Source organism: Miniopterus natalensis, chromosome 3 (assembly GCF_054644295.1).
Source record: "Miniopterus natalensis isolate mMinNat1 chromosome 3, mMinNat1.hap1, whole genome shotgun sequence".
NCBI lineage: Eukaryota > Metazoa > Chordata > Mammalia > Chiroptera > Miniopteridae > Miniopterus > Miniopterus natalensis.
In genome coordinates, this window is record NC_142083.1 from 36,906,425 (window position 1) to 36,924,941 (window position 18,517).

An 18,517-nucleotide genomic window follows, 5' to 3' on the forward strand; every position below is an offset into this window, starting at 1 on the left:
TGTGTGTTCAGGTATTGAGGCATAAAGTCCCATAGGAGAGGTCAAGACATATTACTGGAGAAGTTCAGGGTGAAGAGACCGGTTCAACCTGAGGACATCATGGAAAGGATGCCATTTCAATAGCCTGTGGTGAGCAGGCAGGTGGTCCCTCCAAGCAGATGGGGGGAGCCATACCTAGAGGGTTTGGGAGTGACGGAAAATAGCCCAGGCTTGTGCGCTGCGGATTCATGGCGGAGAGGTGTAGGGTGGTGCCAAATGTTGCACTGGCCTGGACGGTTGGTTTTGTCAGCTGAGCATTCTGCTCCTCGTGGAACAGCACCCACATTCTTTTGTGGGTGGTCCTTCTGCTCTGGCCATGGATCCACATGTGACCCTGCCTTCCTGGGTGCAGTGGGCTGGGCATCCCACCCAGGTGAGCCAGTCTCATCACCCGTGCTGCCTGCCCACAGCTATTGGTCCAGGGTGAGCACATGACCCAAACATGGCCAATCAGAGTCCTTCCTTGGGATTCTCTCACCTGCAGTTTGGAGGGAGATACCTTCCTTCTTGGGGGGCAGTGCTAGAAGGGCTGGAGTGGGCGCCACTAGCTGGGAGAAACCAGTCTGTAGTAGGAGGACATACTGCAGTCGTAAAGAGGAGCATCATGAGATAGGGTCCTGTTGGATTCCAGGGCCTTGTTCTAGCCTCTGGGGCTGTCTTGCTACCCAGGTGCCCCCCTTTCAAGGTTTGGATATTAAATTCCTTCAGTTCTGTGGGCTGCCCTCATGCCTTCAGTAAATCTTTCCCCTCCCCACTTAATTTTTGTTTTAGCAAATTCAAGTGAATATTTTCCAGCTGGATATCTCCAACTTGTCCTTTCAGACGTCGCTTGAGGGCCCGCGGTCTGGAAGCCTTCCCCGAATTCCCTCAGGGTTCACTGTTTTTCCCTTTGTGCCATGCTGGCTGGTGTATAGTTCCGTAATAGCCCCTCTTACTGTGGTGCAGCTATTGTATTTAACGTCCCCACCCTAAGACACTGAAGTCCTTGCAGTGCAGGCTGGCTGCCCGTCTTCACGCCCCCGCGCGTGGTTCGCAGGAAGCAGGCAGTGGACCTCGAAGGTGTATGGTGACGCAGGTTTACTCACACTACACTCAGACACTTCCCATTTTGTCTTTATTTCTTTATTTTGTCTATAATACATCTGGTTTTTCTTATGAAGTTCTACCTTTTAGGCAGTAGGAAGGGAAAAAGGGTATATTTTAATCTGAGAGAAAAGTTGGTCCTGGCAATAATGAAAATAGTCATTTTCTGTAACTGCTCAGTGTCTAAGTAAAATATCCAACCTCTCAGGTTTCTTCTCCCTCCTCCTCTTCCTTGCCACGCTGGGTTTGAATGTGACTTCTTGGGGGAGGGGGCAGATGGTGGCGGGCAGAGGCGACCCCATCTTTGGATGCTCTCTGGATCCTCCTGGGCTCTGCTGCAGATCGGCTCCCTCAGCCATGGCTGTTTTATTACCAGGTCTTCTGGCATCTGTGGCCAAGGTCCTGCAGTTGTCTCCTCTCCTCGGTGTTGGTCAGGACCTGGGTCTTCTGGCATCTGTGACCAAGGTCCTGCAGTTGTCTCCTCTCCTCGGTGTTGGTCAGGACCTGGGTCTTCTGGCATCTGTGATCAAGGTCCTGCAGTTGTCTCCTCTCCTTGGTGTTGGTCAGGACCTGGGTCTTCTGGCATCTGTGATCAAGGTCCTGCAGTTGTCTCCTCTCCTTGGTGTTGGTCAGGACCTGGGTCTTCTGGCATCTGTGATCAAGGTCCTGCAGTTGTCTCCTCTCCTTGGTGTTGGTCAGGACCTAGTGATTTTTCTTCACTACAGAAATCTTAGAATCTCTGCCCCTGGCCACTGGCTCAGGCTCTTGCCTGAAAACATCTTCTACAGGGTCCGTTTCCTTCACACCATGGTTGGCCCCATGCTGGGCCCCAAGTACTTGACTCAGCCACTTCCTGCTCCCCTCAGAGGCCTGTGGGATCTTAGGGACCCATTCTCACCACTCAGGCAGCGAGGAGCAGCCCAGGAAGGCTGCCTGGCCCTGCTCTCTGACCTTGCTCTGCTACCAAGTGTGCTTGGCGGTGGTCGTCCTCACGCTGGTGTGGGGCAGCCTGCAAGGCGTTCTCCTTCAGAGCCCCAGGTGGAGCGAGAGAAGCCCACCCAGCCTCAGGGTAGCCCCTGGCCTGTCTCTCACGTTCCCCACAGGCAGGGCAACCGCTCGTCTTAGTCCTTTGATTTTATTGCCCCTACCAGTGAAAAACTCTGACTATGGATTCTAATGAATCTCTTCTCCAACTCTCATTAGTCTAACCAGCTCAGAGGTGCCCAGGGTTGCTCAGGAGAATGGAACAAGATTTAGGAACCATGCAGACTTTCCAACCCAGGAGAAACCCAGAACAATTTTGAGGAATGCTCACAGTGCATGGCTTTCATCGTTCATTCATTCATTCATTCAAAATGCTCTCATTAAGGACACACAAAACAAGTGAAAACTATTTGAAAGATGCTAAGGGAGTAGATCTTAAAAGTTCTCAACACAAGAAAACAATTGTAATTATGTATAGTGATGGATGTATAGCTAGACTTCTTGTGATCATTTTGCAATGTATACACTTATCAAATCATATTGTATACCTGAAACTAACATGCTCTGTCATTTATACCTCAATTTAAAAAAAACAAGCGAGAGAATTTACATTTTATTGGGGAGTTCTTTATTTTGCTAGCATGGTTTCTTGTCTGTAGTAGAACTCAGTTCTCTTTAGGATATCAGGGGGAGTTAAAACCACACGTCTCTAGACATAGGTGCTAGAGAATCGGAGCGCCTCGCGACTTCTGAAGAAGGCAGAATCATTTTCATGTGCCTCCGTCTTTCCATAAGATTGCGCAGGATTTGGATTTTTCCTAGGATTTCTTGTAACGATGACATATAGTTCATATATATGTCCGGAGTCACCTGAAGTGGTCTCAGCAAAGTCCTGCCACTTTATCTGAGGCCTTTCACTTCTGACCTGGTGTTTGTATAATGTGCTAATTTTCTTCCCCTCAACTTGCCCGGTTTCCCTTTCTGTAGATTAATTTGCTTCTGGCCTTGGAGAACTGCATCCAGAAGGAAAGGAATTTGCTGATTAAACCCGGTCACACCAAAGTCTACACACCACACATGACCAACCATCTTGATAGCTGGGGGGAGCAAGGGTAGGAAAAAGCTGTCACTTATATATTTAAGATCCTTCGTTTCCAAACATAGACATGTGTCCTCTTGAAGGCTACTTTGTGCTACTATAATTAGGAATGAGGATTTGGAAAGATTTTATAGAAAGTTCTCTGAGGGCTGCATTTTCTTCCCCCTTCCTTTCTCCCCTCTCCCCGCTTTTCTTTCCCTTCCAGTGCATTACAGTGGGAAAGGCTGGTTTTCTTTTTTAATAATTTTGATAATTAGGTCTTTCAAACACCAGAATAGGACTTCCCTTAGCATCTGATTTTGGAGTACCAAATTGTAACTTGTTATTTAGAAGGGGTTTTAAACTGCTGCTCCACGGGAGTGGCCTGGAGAAACGGCTCTCATCCAGCACCTCTGGAGTCCCTCCAGTTCTGTCCTCAGCTGTGAATGTTGTTACCAGGACTGGCAGGAGGCCACTGGACCTCATCCCAGGGCTCACTTTTCCTTTTACAGGATCCCAGGAGGGTGAGGTAAGGCCTGAGGGTGAATTGGACACTGGATCCATGTTAGAGACTCTCTAGCTTGGTAGACAAAGCTAGAGAGTCTCTTCCCTGGGTTCTCCCAGATTCTTCGTGGTGCAGACTAAATCTTCAGAGTAACTTTAGCTTATATGTGACCCACAGGAAATTCCTGGCTGAGGATAACTTTGGAATTTGGATGGATCCTCTCTGTAACCTCAACTCTGACTCAGAAGAGTGAGGCCAAGAGATTTTTCCAGGCCGTGACTAATATCAGGAAAATCCTAAGAGAACCTTCGAGAAGAGTAGGCAAGGGGATAGATGACAGTTGATCCCTGAAAATGTTCCCTCTCACCTGTGAGGGTAGGTTTTTTCTTTCATCTGGAGCACACACAGACCATTGGTAAAGAGGACCATCTGTGAATTTCAGAAGGTGGCAGTTTCCTCTGAATTTGGGGATTTGGGAGAGAGTGTGCGTCTCTGTCAGCACTGTGTTTGCATTCTGGTTCCGTCACCTAATAACGTTGGCAGATTAATCCCTCTGCCTGGGCCTCAGCCATCTGGTCTACAAAATGGACATGGTGATACAGGATGTGGTTATGAAGAGCAGGGTAGGCAAATGCGTAAAAACAATGCTATGTACTCTTGGGTAAAACATTTCCAGCTAATGCATTTACATACATCTTATCTGATATGGTTGATTTACTGATAATCTGTTCTTTTACATAGAAGACCAGTTTTAAACACATGACTTGTCTTTTCCTCTTATTTTAGATGTAAAAATAGTTATTGTTGGAAATCTAGAAATTACAGAGAGTAAAGACTTGAAAGTAAAAACCACCTGTAGCCCATCACCTAGAGATAGAAGTTAACATCTTGGTTTATCTTTCCAGTCCTTTCTCTTGATCATTTTTTATGTTGTGTGTGGTTAGACAAAATGAAATCGCATCTTTACCATTCTCTGAATGTTTTCTCAGCAAAACTCACACTGTCATATTCTGATGGGAAGTCTGCAGCAGGGGCTAACACAGGCCCAGGAAGTGAACAAATGCACCTAGGCTCAGGTCACACTGTAACACATTAAGGAAACTTCCCAGTGGGAAAATACCAGACATTGCTCAAATACCATTCTCTTTGGCTCAAAATAGTATACCGAGTAATCTCAATTATTAAAGTACTTTGAGTTGCCTAGCAGAGTGCTTACCTAAAGCTGCCAGTCACCAGTTGTGTGACCTTGGAAGTGACTTAAACAGCACCACATTTCTGCATAGTGGAAATAGTAAATAGTGCAGCTACAGAGAATTGATTTGGGGGTCACATGAGTTAGTGTATGTAAATCAGACAGTGTCTGGTTCACAGTAAGTGCTGGATTTCCTTGAGCTATAATAGTAATAGTACCCTGTATAAGTACCCAATGTGGAGGAGGTGTTCAATAGATGCTTACTCTTGGAGTACCTAATATTTTGCCTCTATTCTCTCCCTTTTAATGTGTTTTTTGGGGGGATAATCTCCCTCCCAGTACCATTACTTTGCAACTTTACCTGATCATCCTATTATTCCTTTAGTAAAAGAGTAAGCTAATTGATATTTTAAAGAGGTTAAAGAGTAAATTCTTTGGCTACTGCTACCAGAAGGCATTCCGATGGCGTTGCATAGGAAGCAAGTGGCATCTGTGGTGTTCCGCACAGTGGGAAAATGTTTTTTTTAGCTCAGACCTCAACTAAGAAGTTACTGTCCCTCCAAGAGGGGCAAAGTAAAACTCTCTTGTCACTGGAGTGTGTAGAAGACACAGAATAAAACACAGAGGAAACAGGCAGGAAGAGCTCAAAGGAGAACAGCCTGGTGCTTGTTTAGGGACTTGTCAGGGGATCTCCCAGGGAATATCCATAATGACTGTGCTTTGAGGAATTTTTTAAGAGTCATAGATGGAGGCTGAGGGCCCTGGCTGGGGCTCAACAGGTAGCACAGTACCTGGCAGTCAGTAGATACTCAGTACATGTTGAAAAAGAGAATGACTGGGTGAGTGGATGAGAGAAATAAGAAATTAACACTCTCATTGCAACCTGGGGTAAAGCAAGAATAGCTGGTCAATCCACAAGGATACCTCCAGAATCTGAGCAAACCTTACCAGACCAGAAGAGGTCAGTTGTACCTGGTGCAGGGAGATTCTTAATGAGAAAGAATTCACTCCTTTAGAGAATATTTGTTGAGCATCTACTATGTGACATGGTTCTAGGTATTGGGGATACAGTGAAAGAAGCATTCAAAGTCACTATTCTCATGAAGCTTATGTTCTAACGGAATGAAACAGATAATACACAATATGCAAGGTAATGATATCTGGTATAAGGGAAAGTAAAGCAGGGCTTGGGGGTTGCTATTATATATATGTTATGTACATATATGTGTATATATAAATATGTATATAATGGTCAGGGAAAGACTCTTTGATAACCTTTGAATAGAGAGCTAAAGAAAGTGAAGAAGGAAGGCATCTGGGTATCCAGGGGAGGAGCAGTCCTGGTAGTGAGAACAGCAAGTACAAATGGCCTGAGGCATAGAACAGCAAGGCCACAGTGGCTAGAGTCATCGGCAGCTTCAGAGAGGTTGGGTGAAGGTAAAGGAGAGCAGACTAAGTTTAGTGTAATATTGTAATTTATAATAAGAAATACATATTTGTTCTTTGTCTCCATTTCTGACACAGAGCTCCTAAAACCTTTGAAATGCCCTAAGTGATGAGAGTGATAAAGATGTTTTTTGTTATATTAATGAGGTGACTTTTGGACCTAAGGATGAAGGTTACTTGCCAGGAGAACCAACTTTGTGTTTAGGGTTGAAACTTTCTGTCCCACCCCACAACCCCCAGAAAGGGGCAGGGGCTAAAGATTGAGCTCCATCATCAATGGGCAGAGATTTAACCGATCATGCCTATGTCATAAAGCCTCCATTAAAAACCCAAGAGGATAGGATTCAGAGAGCTTCTGGTTGATGAACGCATGGAGGTTCTTGGAGCTTGGTGTGCTCAGAACATGGAAACTATGAGCCCTTTCCCACATACCTTGCCCTATGCATCTCTTCCATCTGGCAGTTCCTGAGTTATAAATATACCCTTTCATAATAAACTTGTACCCTAGTAAGTAAAATGTTTCTCTGAGGTGTGCAATCAAATTAACCAAACACAAGGAGGGGGTTGTGGGAACCTCTGATTTATAGTTGGTCAGAAGTACAGATAGCAACCTAGACTTGTAATTGGCATCTGAAGCTGGGACAGGGGGATGGCAGTTTTGTACGACAGTGTGATGCTGTCTCCAGGTAGTGTCAGAATTGAGTTGAATTGTAGGACATCTAGCTGGTGTCCAAGAATTGCTTTGATGTGTGGGATCCCCCTCCCTGCCCCTGCCAACACACACACACACACACACACACACACACACACACACACACACACACACGAATTAGGTCCTAGAACCATTTGAATGAGGCACTGTAGGTTGGGGTATAGTTTGGCTTTTACTCTGAATGAGATGGGAGGCTGTTGGAGAATTTGAGAGACATGCCCTGATTTGGTTTCCTTTGTAAGAGAGTTGCTTTGTCTACATTTGGAGAACAGGCAACGGAAGGCAGAAGAGTAGGAGCAGGGAGACCAGTTAGGGGACAGGAGTCTTGCCCTTGTCTACGCAGGAGATGGCGGTGGCTTGCTCTGGAGTGTCCATGGAGGTGATGAGAAAGGGGCATATTCTGGATCTATGTGATTGTGAAAGATTAGTCAGGGTGACTTCCAGGAAAGATAGAGTTGCCATTTGCTGGGAGGACACATAGATGTACAAGGACAAATCCAGAGTTCTGTTTTGCATCTGTTGTGCTTGACATGGCTGTTGGACCACTCAGTGGAGAAACCGAGGAGATAGTTATAATTCAGGGGACAGGTCTGGGTGGGAGATGAGTCATTATGTAATGGTATGTGATGCATGTTGTTAGATGACCCACGGAATGAATGGACAGAGAAAGAGAAAAAGAGGATTGGCCCTGGAGCACTGCTCCCTGCCCAAAGCTAGAAGATGAAGACTGAGAAGGAAAGGCCAGGGAGAGAGAAAGTGGGGTTCTGGAGACAAAGGGGGAAAAGGGAGCAATCAGCTGGATCCAGTGCTGTTGCAGGTCACACAAGGTGAGACCCGAGAACTGACCACTAAATTCTGTAACAGCATGGCCCTTGAGACTGTGATGGACGCTCGTAACAGAGTGCTGGGGACCGAACTCTAAAATACGTCCTACCCACAAATACCATATGATTTCACTTATATGTGGAATCCAAAGAACAATGGAAATGAACAAACAAAACAGAAACAGACTCATAGACATAGAGAACAGACTTCTGGTTGCCAGAGGAGAAGGGGGTTGGAGGGCTGGGTGAAAAAGGTGAAGAGATTGAGAAGTGCAGCTTGATAGTTACAAGACAGTCATGGGATGTGAAATACAGCACAGGGAATGTAGTCAGTAAGTTTTAATAACTCTGTGTGGTGTCCGGTGGGCACTGGCAGTGTCAGGGGCAACGCTTTGTAAGGTGCATGATTGTCTGACCGCCAGGCTGCACACCTGAAACTAATACAAAACAATATGGAATGTCAGCTGTAACTGGAAAAGTAAAAATAATAAACAAGTAAAATAAGTCTTATCCATTTTGTGGTGGGTGAGACTAAATCCTGCTGTGTTCATAAACTTCTAGATTTAAAATGTAACTGAATGCATGCATGAATGAATGAAACCAACCTTCCCAGCCATTGTGTAGAGATATCTGGACCGAGAGGCTCTCTCTTGAGTAAGAGCTTGGCACCCAGAGCGGGCCAAACCAGGTCAGCAGCAGGTGTGCAGAGGGCTGCCTTGGCCGGGTTGGTTTGTGCCTGGGTGTGGGTCTCTTACACAACCATGCAAGGAGCCACGTTTCCCTTAGCTACACGGCTCTTAGCCGCTTGAGGGAGGGTTGGATTTCGTTATAAATCGGGAGGCAGAGGCCCCTGGCTGGTCTGTGCTCCTGACCGTTTCCTGCCGGGTTTGGGGTAGCTGTACATGTCAGAGAAAAGGGTGGCACCCGCAGCCTCCTCTCCCCCCTTGCTGGTACCGATTTCCCTTCATTCTGTGGGCGAAATACACTTACTTTCCGTGGTGGCCTAACTAGAGCCTCTAGTGCAGCAGGCAAGGGCTGATGGAAGCTGCTGCTTCGGGAGCCCGGTAGAGTTCCAGAGATCACATTACAAAGCACTGAGAATAATGGGGGGCGAGCTGGGGATCCCCTCAGAGTCACTGCTCATCCCCTAGGCGCCGTGCAGCGAGATCCTGGCCCGCGTCCACGTCTTCGTGTTAGAACACGGCGGTTTCTGAAATCCTCCCTTCATTCTTGAGAAATGCTCTCTCTGATGGTTTGACTTTATACTTGGTGCTGCTGTTAGAGTCTTTCCTGTTTCATGAGATCTCACCCTTGAGTCGCTGGGTGAGTAACTCTCACTGGGCAGTTTGATTTTGTTTTTCAGTGACCGTGTTCAGGACGGACTGAGCCAGAAATAAAAGAGTTACAACATTTTTAAAGCTCTTTGTGTAGCAAATGGAATATTTTGTGAATTCTAGTTGCCTTGGGCTGGTTCTCAACATGTAAAGTTATAACCATGGCTGAAATCATTTTTTAAAGAATACTACATAAAGTATTACAACTATACAACTTCATTTGCTTATATAGTAATATTAAGCATTACCTAGTGCTTACTTTGTGTCAGATTATATTCTAATCACTTAAAATATAAATCGTTTAATCCTTATGATTTAATCCTTATGACAATGCTAAGAGATAAGCATATTGTCATCCATTATTTTACAGATAGGAAGTGGAGGTACAGAAAGGTTAAGTAATTTGCCCAGGGTCACAAAGCTAATAATGATGGAGTGGGCCTTGAATCTGGCCAGCCCAGGGCCCGTGCTCATAACTAATGCAATACATTGCCCTCCACTCATTTAAAATTTGCAGCTGTTTGAGTGGAAGTTAACTGTTTACAAAATATCATTAATTAATTAATTTTTATTTTTTATTGAATTTATTGGGGCAACATCAGTTAATAGAATTATATAGGTTTCAATTGTACAATTCTATAATACATCATCTGTATATTATATAGTATGTTTCCCCACCTCGAGTTTAAAAAAAAGTTTTAATTTAAGACAGAGAGCTGATTCTTACTGTGAATTATTTCTATATTGAAAAAGAACCTGAAGAACTTTTTTGGGACAGTAATTTTTCACTTAATTTGCTACTAAAGTGGTTACATATGGAAGCAATAAAATCATATATCTTGAAAACCTTAAGAAAACAAAACCACTGTAGCTTTTTCTTTGTAATGGGCTGACACAGTGCAGCAATTAACCCCTTTAATATAGGCAGCTGGTGTGTATTTGAAAGTCCTTTTAAAGGCTTTTTTCACAATAAATCTTATTCTGCTGGTCTTGCAGTGATTATTGCTGCAATTAATAAAAGAGGGATGTCTTATAAGTCTGTCATCTTCTGATTTGTCAGCATCTGTTCACGTCTAGTTCCTGTTATCTGTCTGTGGTGTCCTTTGACAAGCAGAAGCTGGGCTGCCCAGACAGATAATGCAAAAGACTTCTGGGCCAATTTTATAAATAGCTGCAGTGAGTAACCCAGCAAATCTACATGGCAGGTTATGGGTGACAGATCTAGAGAGGACACAGATTTTGCCTTCTTACAGCTGAATTGTCATGTGCCCCCCCCCCCCCCCCCCCCAGGACTGACTCAGTGCAATCCTTACCTAATTGACAGGATGTCACAATCTAGGCAAGCTTTCCAAAGGGTAAGGTACATTCTTCTGGGGTCCATCAGTCTTGGAGACGGTGTCCCAACCTAACATTAGATGACATCTAGTGGCACCACTGCATCTTCAACATTGCGAATTGTTCAGTCTCCCCTTACGACAAAGAGCAGGTGCTGTAGGTGCTCAGCTCTCACAGGCAACTGTATTTAGTCAGATGTAGTTTCACTGTTTTGTTTTTATTGTTTTAATATGTATAATTTCCATTTACAGTGGGGATAGCTATTTCTTTGAAAATTCGTTTTATTTAAAGAGAAAAAGGTAAGTCCGTCTAAAGATTAGTAGAGCATATAATAATACAGGTGAGATGTAGGTATGGAAAATTGTGAATTTGGTAGAGGAACGACAAAATCTTGGTCTAATACGTGCTCTGGTTGATTTTGTGGAGATCCACAATTTCTTCTTCAAAACTCTTGGGACCAGCTATGTTTTGGAGTGAGGAATGTTCAGGTTTTTTGGTATAGTGCTTATAATACATGTGCTATGATTCCCGTAGGAAACACTGGGCAATGCCATCGTCAGGCACGGTGATAATTCTGCAGCAGGGTGTATGAATGGTCACACTGAAGGGGGTAAATAGAGACTGTACATGGCCTCATGTGGGTTCGGGTTGGATTTTGCCATCATGTTTTTAAACTTAGGGAAAAAAATTTTTGATTTTTCAGAGCTTTCTGGATGTCAGAATTGCAGATCAGAGATTATGGACCCGTCTTATAAATAAATCACATCATTTTCTAAAATTCTGATCAAATTAATCATACAGAAAACAAATTAGATTCCAAGTTGGTCAAAGTAACCAAAGTAACTGCCATTTTTGAGTTTATTTTTACTGCCCGGGTACCATTTCCTTATAGATTCTGCCACATGGGGCCAGGGAGATGTATTTGTGGAAGAAAAGTTGAATCCAAATGACTTTTGCCTGTGCATGTGAAAACAGAGGTAGTTCCTGGCCCTGCTCGTCCTTAAAGTGAGGGTCAGTGTGAACTCAGAGCTTGCTCTCTTGGTAGCTCAGGACACGGCTGTCGGATGACTGGGCAATGCAGTCACTGGCACCAGGCCATTTGGGGTAATGTTTCATTTGGTTCTAGGTTTTAAAAATGAAATCGGTCACCCAGCTGGGAGTGGCTCAGCGGCTGAGCATCGACCTAGGATCCAGGCGGTCGGAGTTCGATTCCCAGTCAGGGCACATGCCCGGGATGCGGGCTCGATCCCCAGTTGGGGACATGCAGGAGGCAGCCGATCAATGACTCTGTCATCGTTGATGTTTCTCTCTCTCTCTATGTCCCTCTCCCTTCCTCTCTGAAACCAATAAAGATGTATTAAAAAAGAAAAGAAAAAGAAATTATCATTTTTTTTCAGTTGTTTCATTAAATACCTTGCTAGTTCCTTAGTCTAGTGATCAGTGAAGTTTTAATTTGGCAGTGATGGAAGTGGTTAAAGGGGCACAACCAGCCTCCCAAGGCTGATGGCAGACATGCAGGTGTGTTACAGTCTGTGAACTCAGGACACGAGCGCAGTTAAGCTGGATTAATTACACGTCAGGGGACCATGTTGAGTTATTTATGATTGTATTTCAAACATTCTGTAAAATGACAAATGAGCAAGTATTTTCTTACTTCAGAACATAGTGAAAGGGTTTTGTCAGGTTCTTGATTTATAACCTTTGGAACATACTCTTATTTTGTGTAATTAGAATAAAAATGTATAGTAATTGATCATAAAGGTTATACTTGTGAAGTATTTGTGGGCTTTGTATGTTATATTGCTAGCTATGTAAATACATTGATAAGACATGACAGATATAAGAAGATAATGTTTTACATTTACATTGTATATTTCCTCAAGGAGCTTAATAAAAATCTCAGCTGGGTGTTCTGTGGGGAAGAGATAAATTCAGATGCAGAACCTGAAGCCAGGGTCATTTGGCTCATACAATTCATATATCTTTGTAACTTCTGTAATGTCATCCAGGACTTTCAATGAAAGAATAGAATTTTTTATTCCTAGTACATCAGCCCAACAGTTCTCAACTTTCTAAAAAAATTCTGATTCCCATGGGTTTACCTGGGTTTTATGCTATGACATGAAGACAGGCGGTGGCATAAGTGCCGTTTCTGAGAGAACTGAGACAGCACTACTCCTTTTGTATTGACGCAGGAAAACTGAATGGAATGTCAGTGAGGATGTCATTTGCTATGGATATAACTTTGAACCTATCCTATTAAAGCCATTTACAGACATTGATAATTTATTATGATGATACCCTATGATTAGTATTAATGACTTTGTACCTCACATTGATTATGGTTAAAATTACTATTGATAGTAACAAAATACAGTGATAGTGGCAGTGTTCACCGAGCACATACTAAGTACTTGGGCGTGTGTCCAGTGCTTTACATGTCTGAACTAATGTAATCCTCGTACCCTCACAGTGAGGAAGCGTAATAAATACCCACTTGTACAGGTGAGGAGACCCTGGAAGGGTCTCTGGAGATGAAGCAATTCAGGCAGAGACACAGGAATGAAGCATTCTGGCTTCAGCCCTGCTTTATTGCCTTCAGCTTTATGTTGCTTACAAATACGGTGACACCTCAGCTGTCTGGGACTGCCCTTTAGCAAGCTCATGTCCTTGGAACAGAGCTGAGAACATGGAGCTGGCAAAAGGCGCTGTGACTGCCCGAGAGGCCAGACGGCGTGGAGTGCGCGCTCCGGGCGCCGCCGGGGGCCTGCGCCCTGGCCCAGGAAAGGGCCTGGAGCCGGGCCCCTCAGCGCCCCGCGAGCGCCGTGAGAGCAGGAATGCTTCCCAGTGACACAGAAAGCGACGTTTAGTCTCATCTCTTAGAAACTGAAAGCAGACCTCTCATCGATTTCATAAAAATCTGTCATGATTGGGAAAATAGTGCTCGAGGTGGGCACACACTTATCTAGGCTGATGTGTTCTGTGTGCTGGTTTTAGATACTGAGAAGGTTTGGACGTAGAAGGTAAAGTGCTTGCATATAGTTCTGAATGAGTGGAGAGAGCAGAGAACTATCTTTAAAAATACAATCTTGATTTTTTTCCTTATGGTTTGGTTGAGAAGGTAAAGGCTGACTGTAAAACCAATTCCTTCCGCTTTATTTCTCCTGGTCTCGTTTTGCCCTAGATCGCTCCCGTGAGACCCTCAAACAGCCCGCGCAGCGCCCCGTGTTCCCTGCTGCCGGCGGCCTGTCCGACGTGCTGAATGGCGGCGACGAAGCCTGCGCCGACTGCCTGGAGGCAGCTCAGGTGAGCCGACTGGGGTGCAGGGCGGCCCTGCCCTCTTCCCAGCGCCAGTGTGTGATGCAGACAGTCAGCGCTGTTGAGCCTCAGTGCAGCGCCATCGAGTGGGCGTCTCGCGGGGTCCTCCCTGCGAACACAGCTCCCCTCGCCCTGCCTGGCGAGGCGCACGGCGAGGAAGGGGCTCTGGCACTGCCAGGTGACAGGAGGGCCAGGGCTCTTCAGTGGGGCCAGAATGGGCAGTGGCAATCCCACGACGGGGAGGCCCGCCGCTTCTCTACAGCTTTTCAAAACACGTGCGTGCGATCTGCTCTAGCAGTGTCTGGATTCAAATCCAGCAAGAGCCTGGTGAGCAAGAGCTTGACGCCAGCCCCAGAAATTACCGCTTTAATCCTTCCAACACACCTATTAACATGTAATAAGGTTGTAGAGCTTTAATACTGAAGCCGAACGGTGTGACGCGACAGGGAAGCTGGAACCCTGCAGGCTTCCCCGCCGGTCCCTGAGAGAGACTGTGGGTTAAGTCTCATCAAGGCGGGTGTTTGTGTGTCTACCAGGGATGTGAATTTACCCTTCATTCCTTTCTCTAGCTCAGCGACCCTTTCATTTTCATATTTATGAAAATTAAAATGCAGTCATAGATCTGAAGATTTCCGTGCACTCTAATTCCTGTTAGGTTTAAGGGAGCCAAGGGTTATGTTATCTTGACAACACAATTGCTGTGTTACCCACGGACTTTAAAGCCCAATTCCGACGTGAATGCTCTGGGTCGCTGCTCCTTGAGCAGTGAGGCATTGCACCCTTCTTGTTGTCAGTGTGCATATATTGCACCCTATTACTTATATTTACTGTGATGTAAACATTTTTCTGTCTTCTAGACCTCAATTTCATCCCCATAGTCTAATGTCTCTGCTTTTCCTTTTTGTTATAAAACGTTATTACCTCAAATGCATTGTGTAAATGCATGGTCGGGATGATATTCAGAATGACAGAGGAATGAACACTGGGACATGGACATCAGGCTAGAAGTAGCTGGTATGAAGCAGCCGAGCGTGCACCCTGGTTAGAGGTCCAGGATGAGGCACAGAGTGCAGGACAAGGTGGGGGTTCTGGGGACCGTCTTTGAAGACACAGGCTCATTGGGCTTGGTGTCCAGTCACGTTCTGATTTTGATGGTTTTATTCTGTTGCCATATTTTCTGAGCATTTACATGAGATATTTCTGGAGTTATTATTGTTTGGCTCTGAGCCTCAGTGAACGCTGTAACATTTTCACTGCCTCAGCTAGCTAAAATGGTGCATGACTCGCTACTAGGAGGGGAAAACCATGGCTTTTTTTAAGATACATTAAAAATACAAAACCTTACACACTGAAGATGAAGTTAGGATGTAACCTGTTTGGGAATGTTTTGAGTGAGAGAAGAATTGCTTTAATAATGTGAAGCATACATTTGAAGAGAGCTCAAACAGGCTGACTGATCAACTGAAGTGTAGTAGAGGATTGTGAAACGTGTGCGGTGAAAACAAATGAAACTAAAAACCTGGGTACACATCACAAAGTTCACTGTCATCAGTGTGGTACTGTTATCGTATCCTTTCTCTTACTGTTCCTGTGTCCATTTGAATATCAAGAACAAGCAGTCCAAGTTCTGCATATTTAAAATAATTTCTCACAGTATCTGGAAAGAATTTTATCTATTTCCTTCGTTTCCCTCAACGTGGCACAGAAACCTAAAAAGATTGCTAGCCTATTTGCAATGCTGTGTCCTGTGAATTCTCAAGGTTATCCACCTACCTGATGAGGAAATTCACAGGATAAAACTACTTTGAAAATTACTCTGTCATATAGGCTACTTTGAAAAAAGCCACAACATTGTATTTGAGCATCATTTTCAAGCCTACTTAATTCAGTACAATGGATCTCTGTATACTTTTTATCAAAACTCCCCAAATGTTAATATTTTACTTTATTATCCCCTAGTATGGGTGTGTGTTTATGTGCATGCAAATGCTTAAAATATATGTAAATATTTTTAACCATTTGAGAGCAAATTGATAATATGTTACCCCTGTCCCCCTCAATCTTTCGTGGTGTATTTTCCTAAAAACATAGACCTTCTCTTGCATAAGCATAGAGAGTTACCAAAACCAGGGAATCATCGTCAATACAGTACTGTTCGCAGTGTACAGATCTTACTCAGTTTTAGCCAATTATCTGAAAGTTCTCTGAAGCAGAAGGAAATTCAATCAGACATCTGTATTTAGTTGCCCTGTGTATTTAGTCTCCCTTAATCTGGGGCAATTCCTTAGTCACCTTTTATGACATTGATAATTTTACTGGTGATGTTATTTTTGGTCTACCAAGTTTATTTTTCATAAAATTACTATTTAAAAAAATATATATATTAAGTATCTTTTGGGAGATAGTTTGAGTCATTGTAAATATCCGGTTTCTCATTTGACTTGCACCCACTGGTTTAGCTTTCCTTGACTGTTTTTGCCTCAGTAAATTATCATTACGATGGTTGATTTAGGACCCTAGATTCATTTCCCCTTCGCCACTCTTTATCTAAATGGTGTCATTTTTCTTTTTACTGTCTTCTCCCCAGAAGCAATGCCTTTTGATGAGTGCCACCTCAGATCACCTGTTTTTAAGCCCCTTCCTTAGGCGCTTCGGGACACTTTTTCACACGTGGGCTTTCTCTTCCCATGATAATTTTTAGATCGGTCTTAGGCCCTGCACTACCTCCTTGCTCTGTCTGCCATGCAGATTTTTGCAGACTGCCCTTTTTCTCTGCAAAGATTTATGGCAGGAGTATGACAAGTTGCTTGCTGAGATTGGGTGTTTCTTTTATTATATCTAGGTAATTTGAAGTTCAGATCTAGAAAGTTATGCCAAGTCTATGCATCCTATGCAGTTTTATTCTGACTTTTGTTTGGTAGTGATTTTTGGGAGACTCAGATTTATGCAGCCACCACTAACTTGTTTACCCAAATTCCTATAAACTATTTTTTAAATAAGGCTGCCTGCTCCTTAGTTTTTTCTCAGGTATTTAAAGCATTTCCTCTAATTTTGAGTCAGTGGTTCATAAAATTGTTAAAATGATCAGTTGGTCTTTTTCCTTTTGTGAATTATGGGATAGCAGCCAGGTGAACAAAAATATATCATGAAAGAATTCTCTGCTTACATAAAACAAAACAAAAGCAAGAAAACATAAAATAAAAAAGATGAATAGAGTGGAAGGTTTTTAAATTGGGAGAATTTCATTCTTAGCTAAGCCAGTCTGCCCTGCTTTGCTTAGCGACTGTTTTTCTTTTGTCTTCCAGGTTGGTGATTTGGACATTAACTATATAAACTTAGAGGGAATCACTACAGACACCTGCCCTGAATCCATGGGCTCTACTCTGGGACCTCAGAGCTGTGAGCATATCCTTTCTGCTGAAACCAGCCCTGGCATGTACCCGCCAAGTGAGAACAGGGAAATAACAGCAAATACTGAAGCCCAGCAGCCCTTCACATCACCATCTCGGTCCTGTGTCTCCCACCTAAATCTCTCTTTTGGTCGTCATGGATTTGAGAAGGAGCAAAGTCATCTAAAGAAAAGAAGGTAAGATACTATATTTTAGAGGGAAAATGTAGAAAATCAAAGAACGTTGTAGCGTAAATGGGAAAATTCTATTTTATTTTCTATTGTCCCCGCCATTTTTATCTCTACATAAAAAAGTTACCCCCTGTTAGGTTTCCAAATTCCTTGACTTGAAAGTAAGACAATTAAGGAAACTGGCAAAAAACCTAATACTAGAGGAAAACCACAATGAGATACTTTGACGGTACCGTATTTTAATGAAAATGCATACAACCGAAACTCCCATTACTGTTGATAGGAGTGAAAATTGTACAAAAACTTTGGAAAATAATTTGGATATGTATTTTATGACCCAGCAGTTCTACTTTTTTTTACTTCTGTGTTTTAGGAGACATATCCATGAGTAGTTATAGAGCAGGAAATGACCCCAATGGGGAATGAACAGATAAATTATAGTACAGGTACAGAAAGGAGTGCTACCCAGTGGTGCAATGAACTGACTATATCTACATGCATGACATGAATCACAGAAACATGAAGCTCAACAAAAAAGTAAGGCACAAAGCACTTTAGGTGGATTTCATTTTTATGAAATGCAAAACAAAATCAAATATTTATTATTGTAGGGCAGATACATATGTGCTTAAACTAGTAAAGAACAAACAAAATAATGAAGAGGGAAAAATCCCCAAGTTCAAGATGGTTATTGCATCTGGTGGGGGAAGTAGGGAGCGGGAAAGGAAAGAGATCGATGGTGAGGCTAATGTTCACGTTTCAAGTTGGGTGGGATCATTAGTGTTTGTTTTATTTTTATGCTCTGTAACTTAGTTACCTTGCACATATTTTCTTAGTTGTACAAAAGTGTTGTTAAGACAACAGTTTTGATATGATAGGATGGTATATATTTACATGTGTGCGCGCACGTGTGTTTGTATTTTTGTGTCTGTTTCTTATTCAGCCATCCTGTTGTCTATTTTCTTTTGGAAATAGGCCAATTTCTGCTCATTTTATTTTATTCTACTCTTCACTTTCCATAAGTAATAGCTTATTCCAACCCCCGGCCCAAGACTTCTGATTATATGCTCATTTTCATGTGTACAAT

General features: G+C 43.4%; 1 protein-coding gene across 2 annotated transcripts in view; it reads left to right on the forward strand.

Moving 5' to 3' along the window:
• The window catches only part of ARHGEF28 (Rho guanine nucleotide exchange factor 28), a 159,640-nt gene that overhangs the window by 52,062 nt on the left and 89,061 nt on the right, over positions 1-18,517 (forward strand). For both annotated transcript variants that reach the window (XM_087815412.1, XM_087815411.1), the window contains exons 8-9: positions 13,717-13,838; positions 17,156-17,436. In XM_087815412.1, the coding sequence (XP_087671538.1) occupies positions 13,717-13,838; positions 17,156-17,436 (403 nt within the window). The remainder of the gene's footprint in view (positions 1-13,716; positions 13,839-17,155; positions 17,437-18,517) is intronic.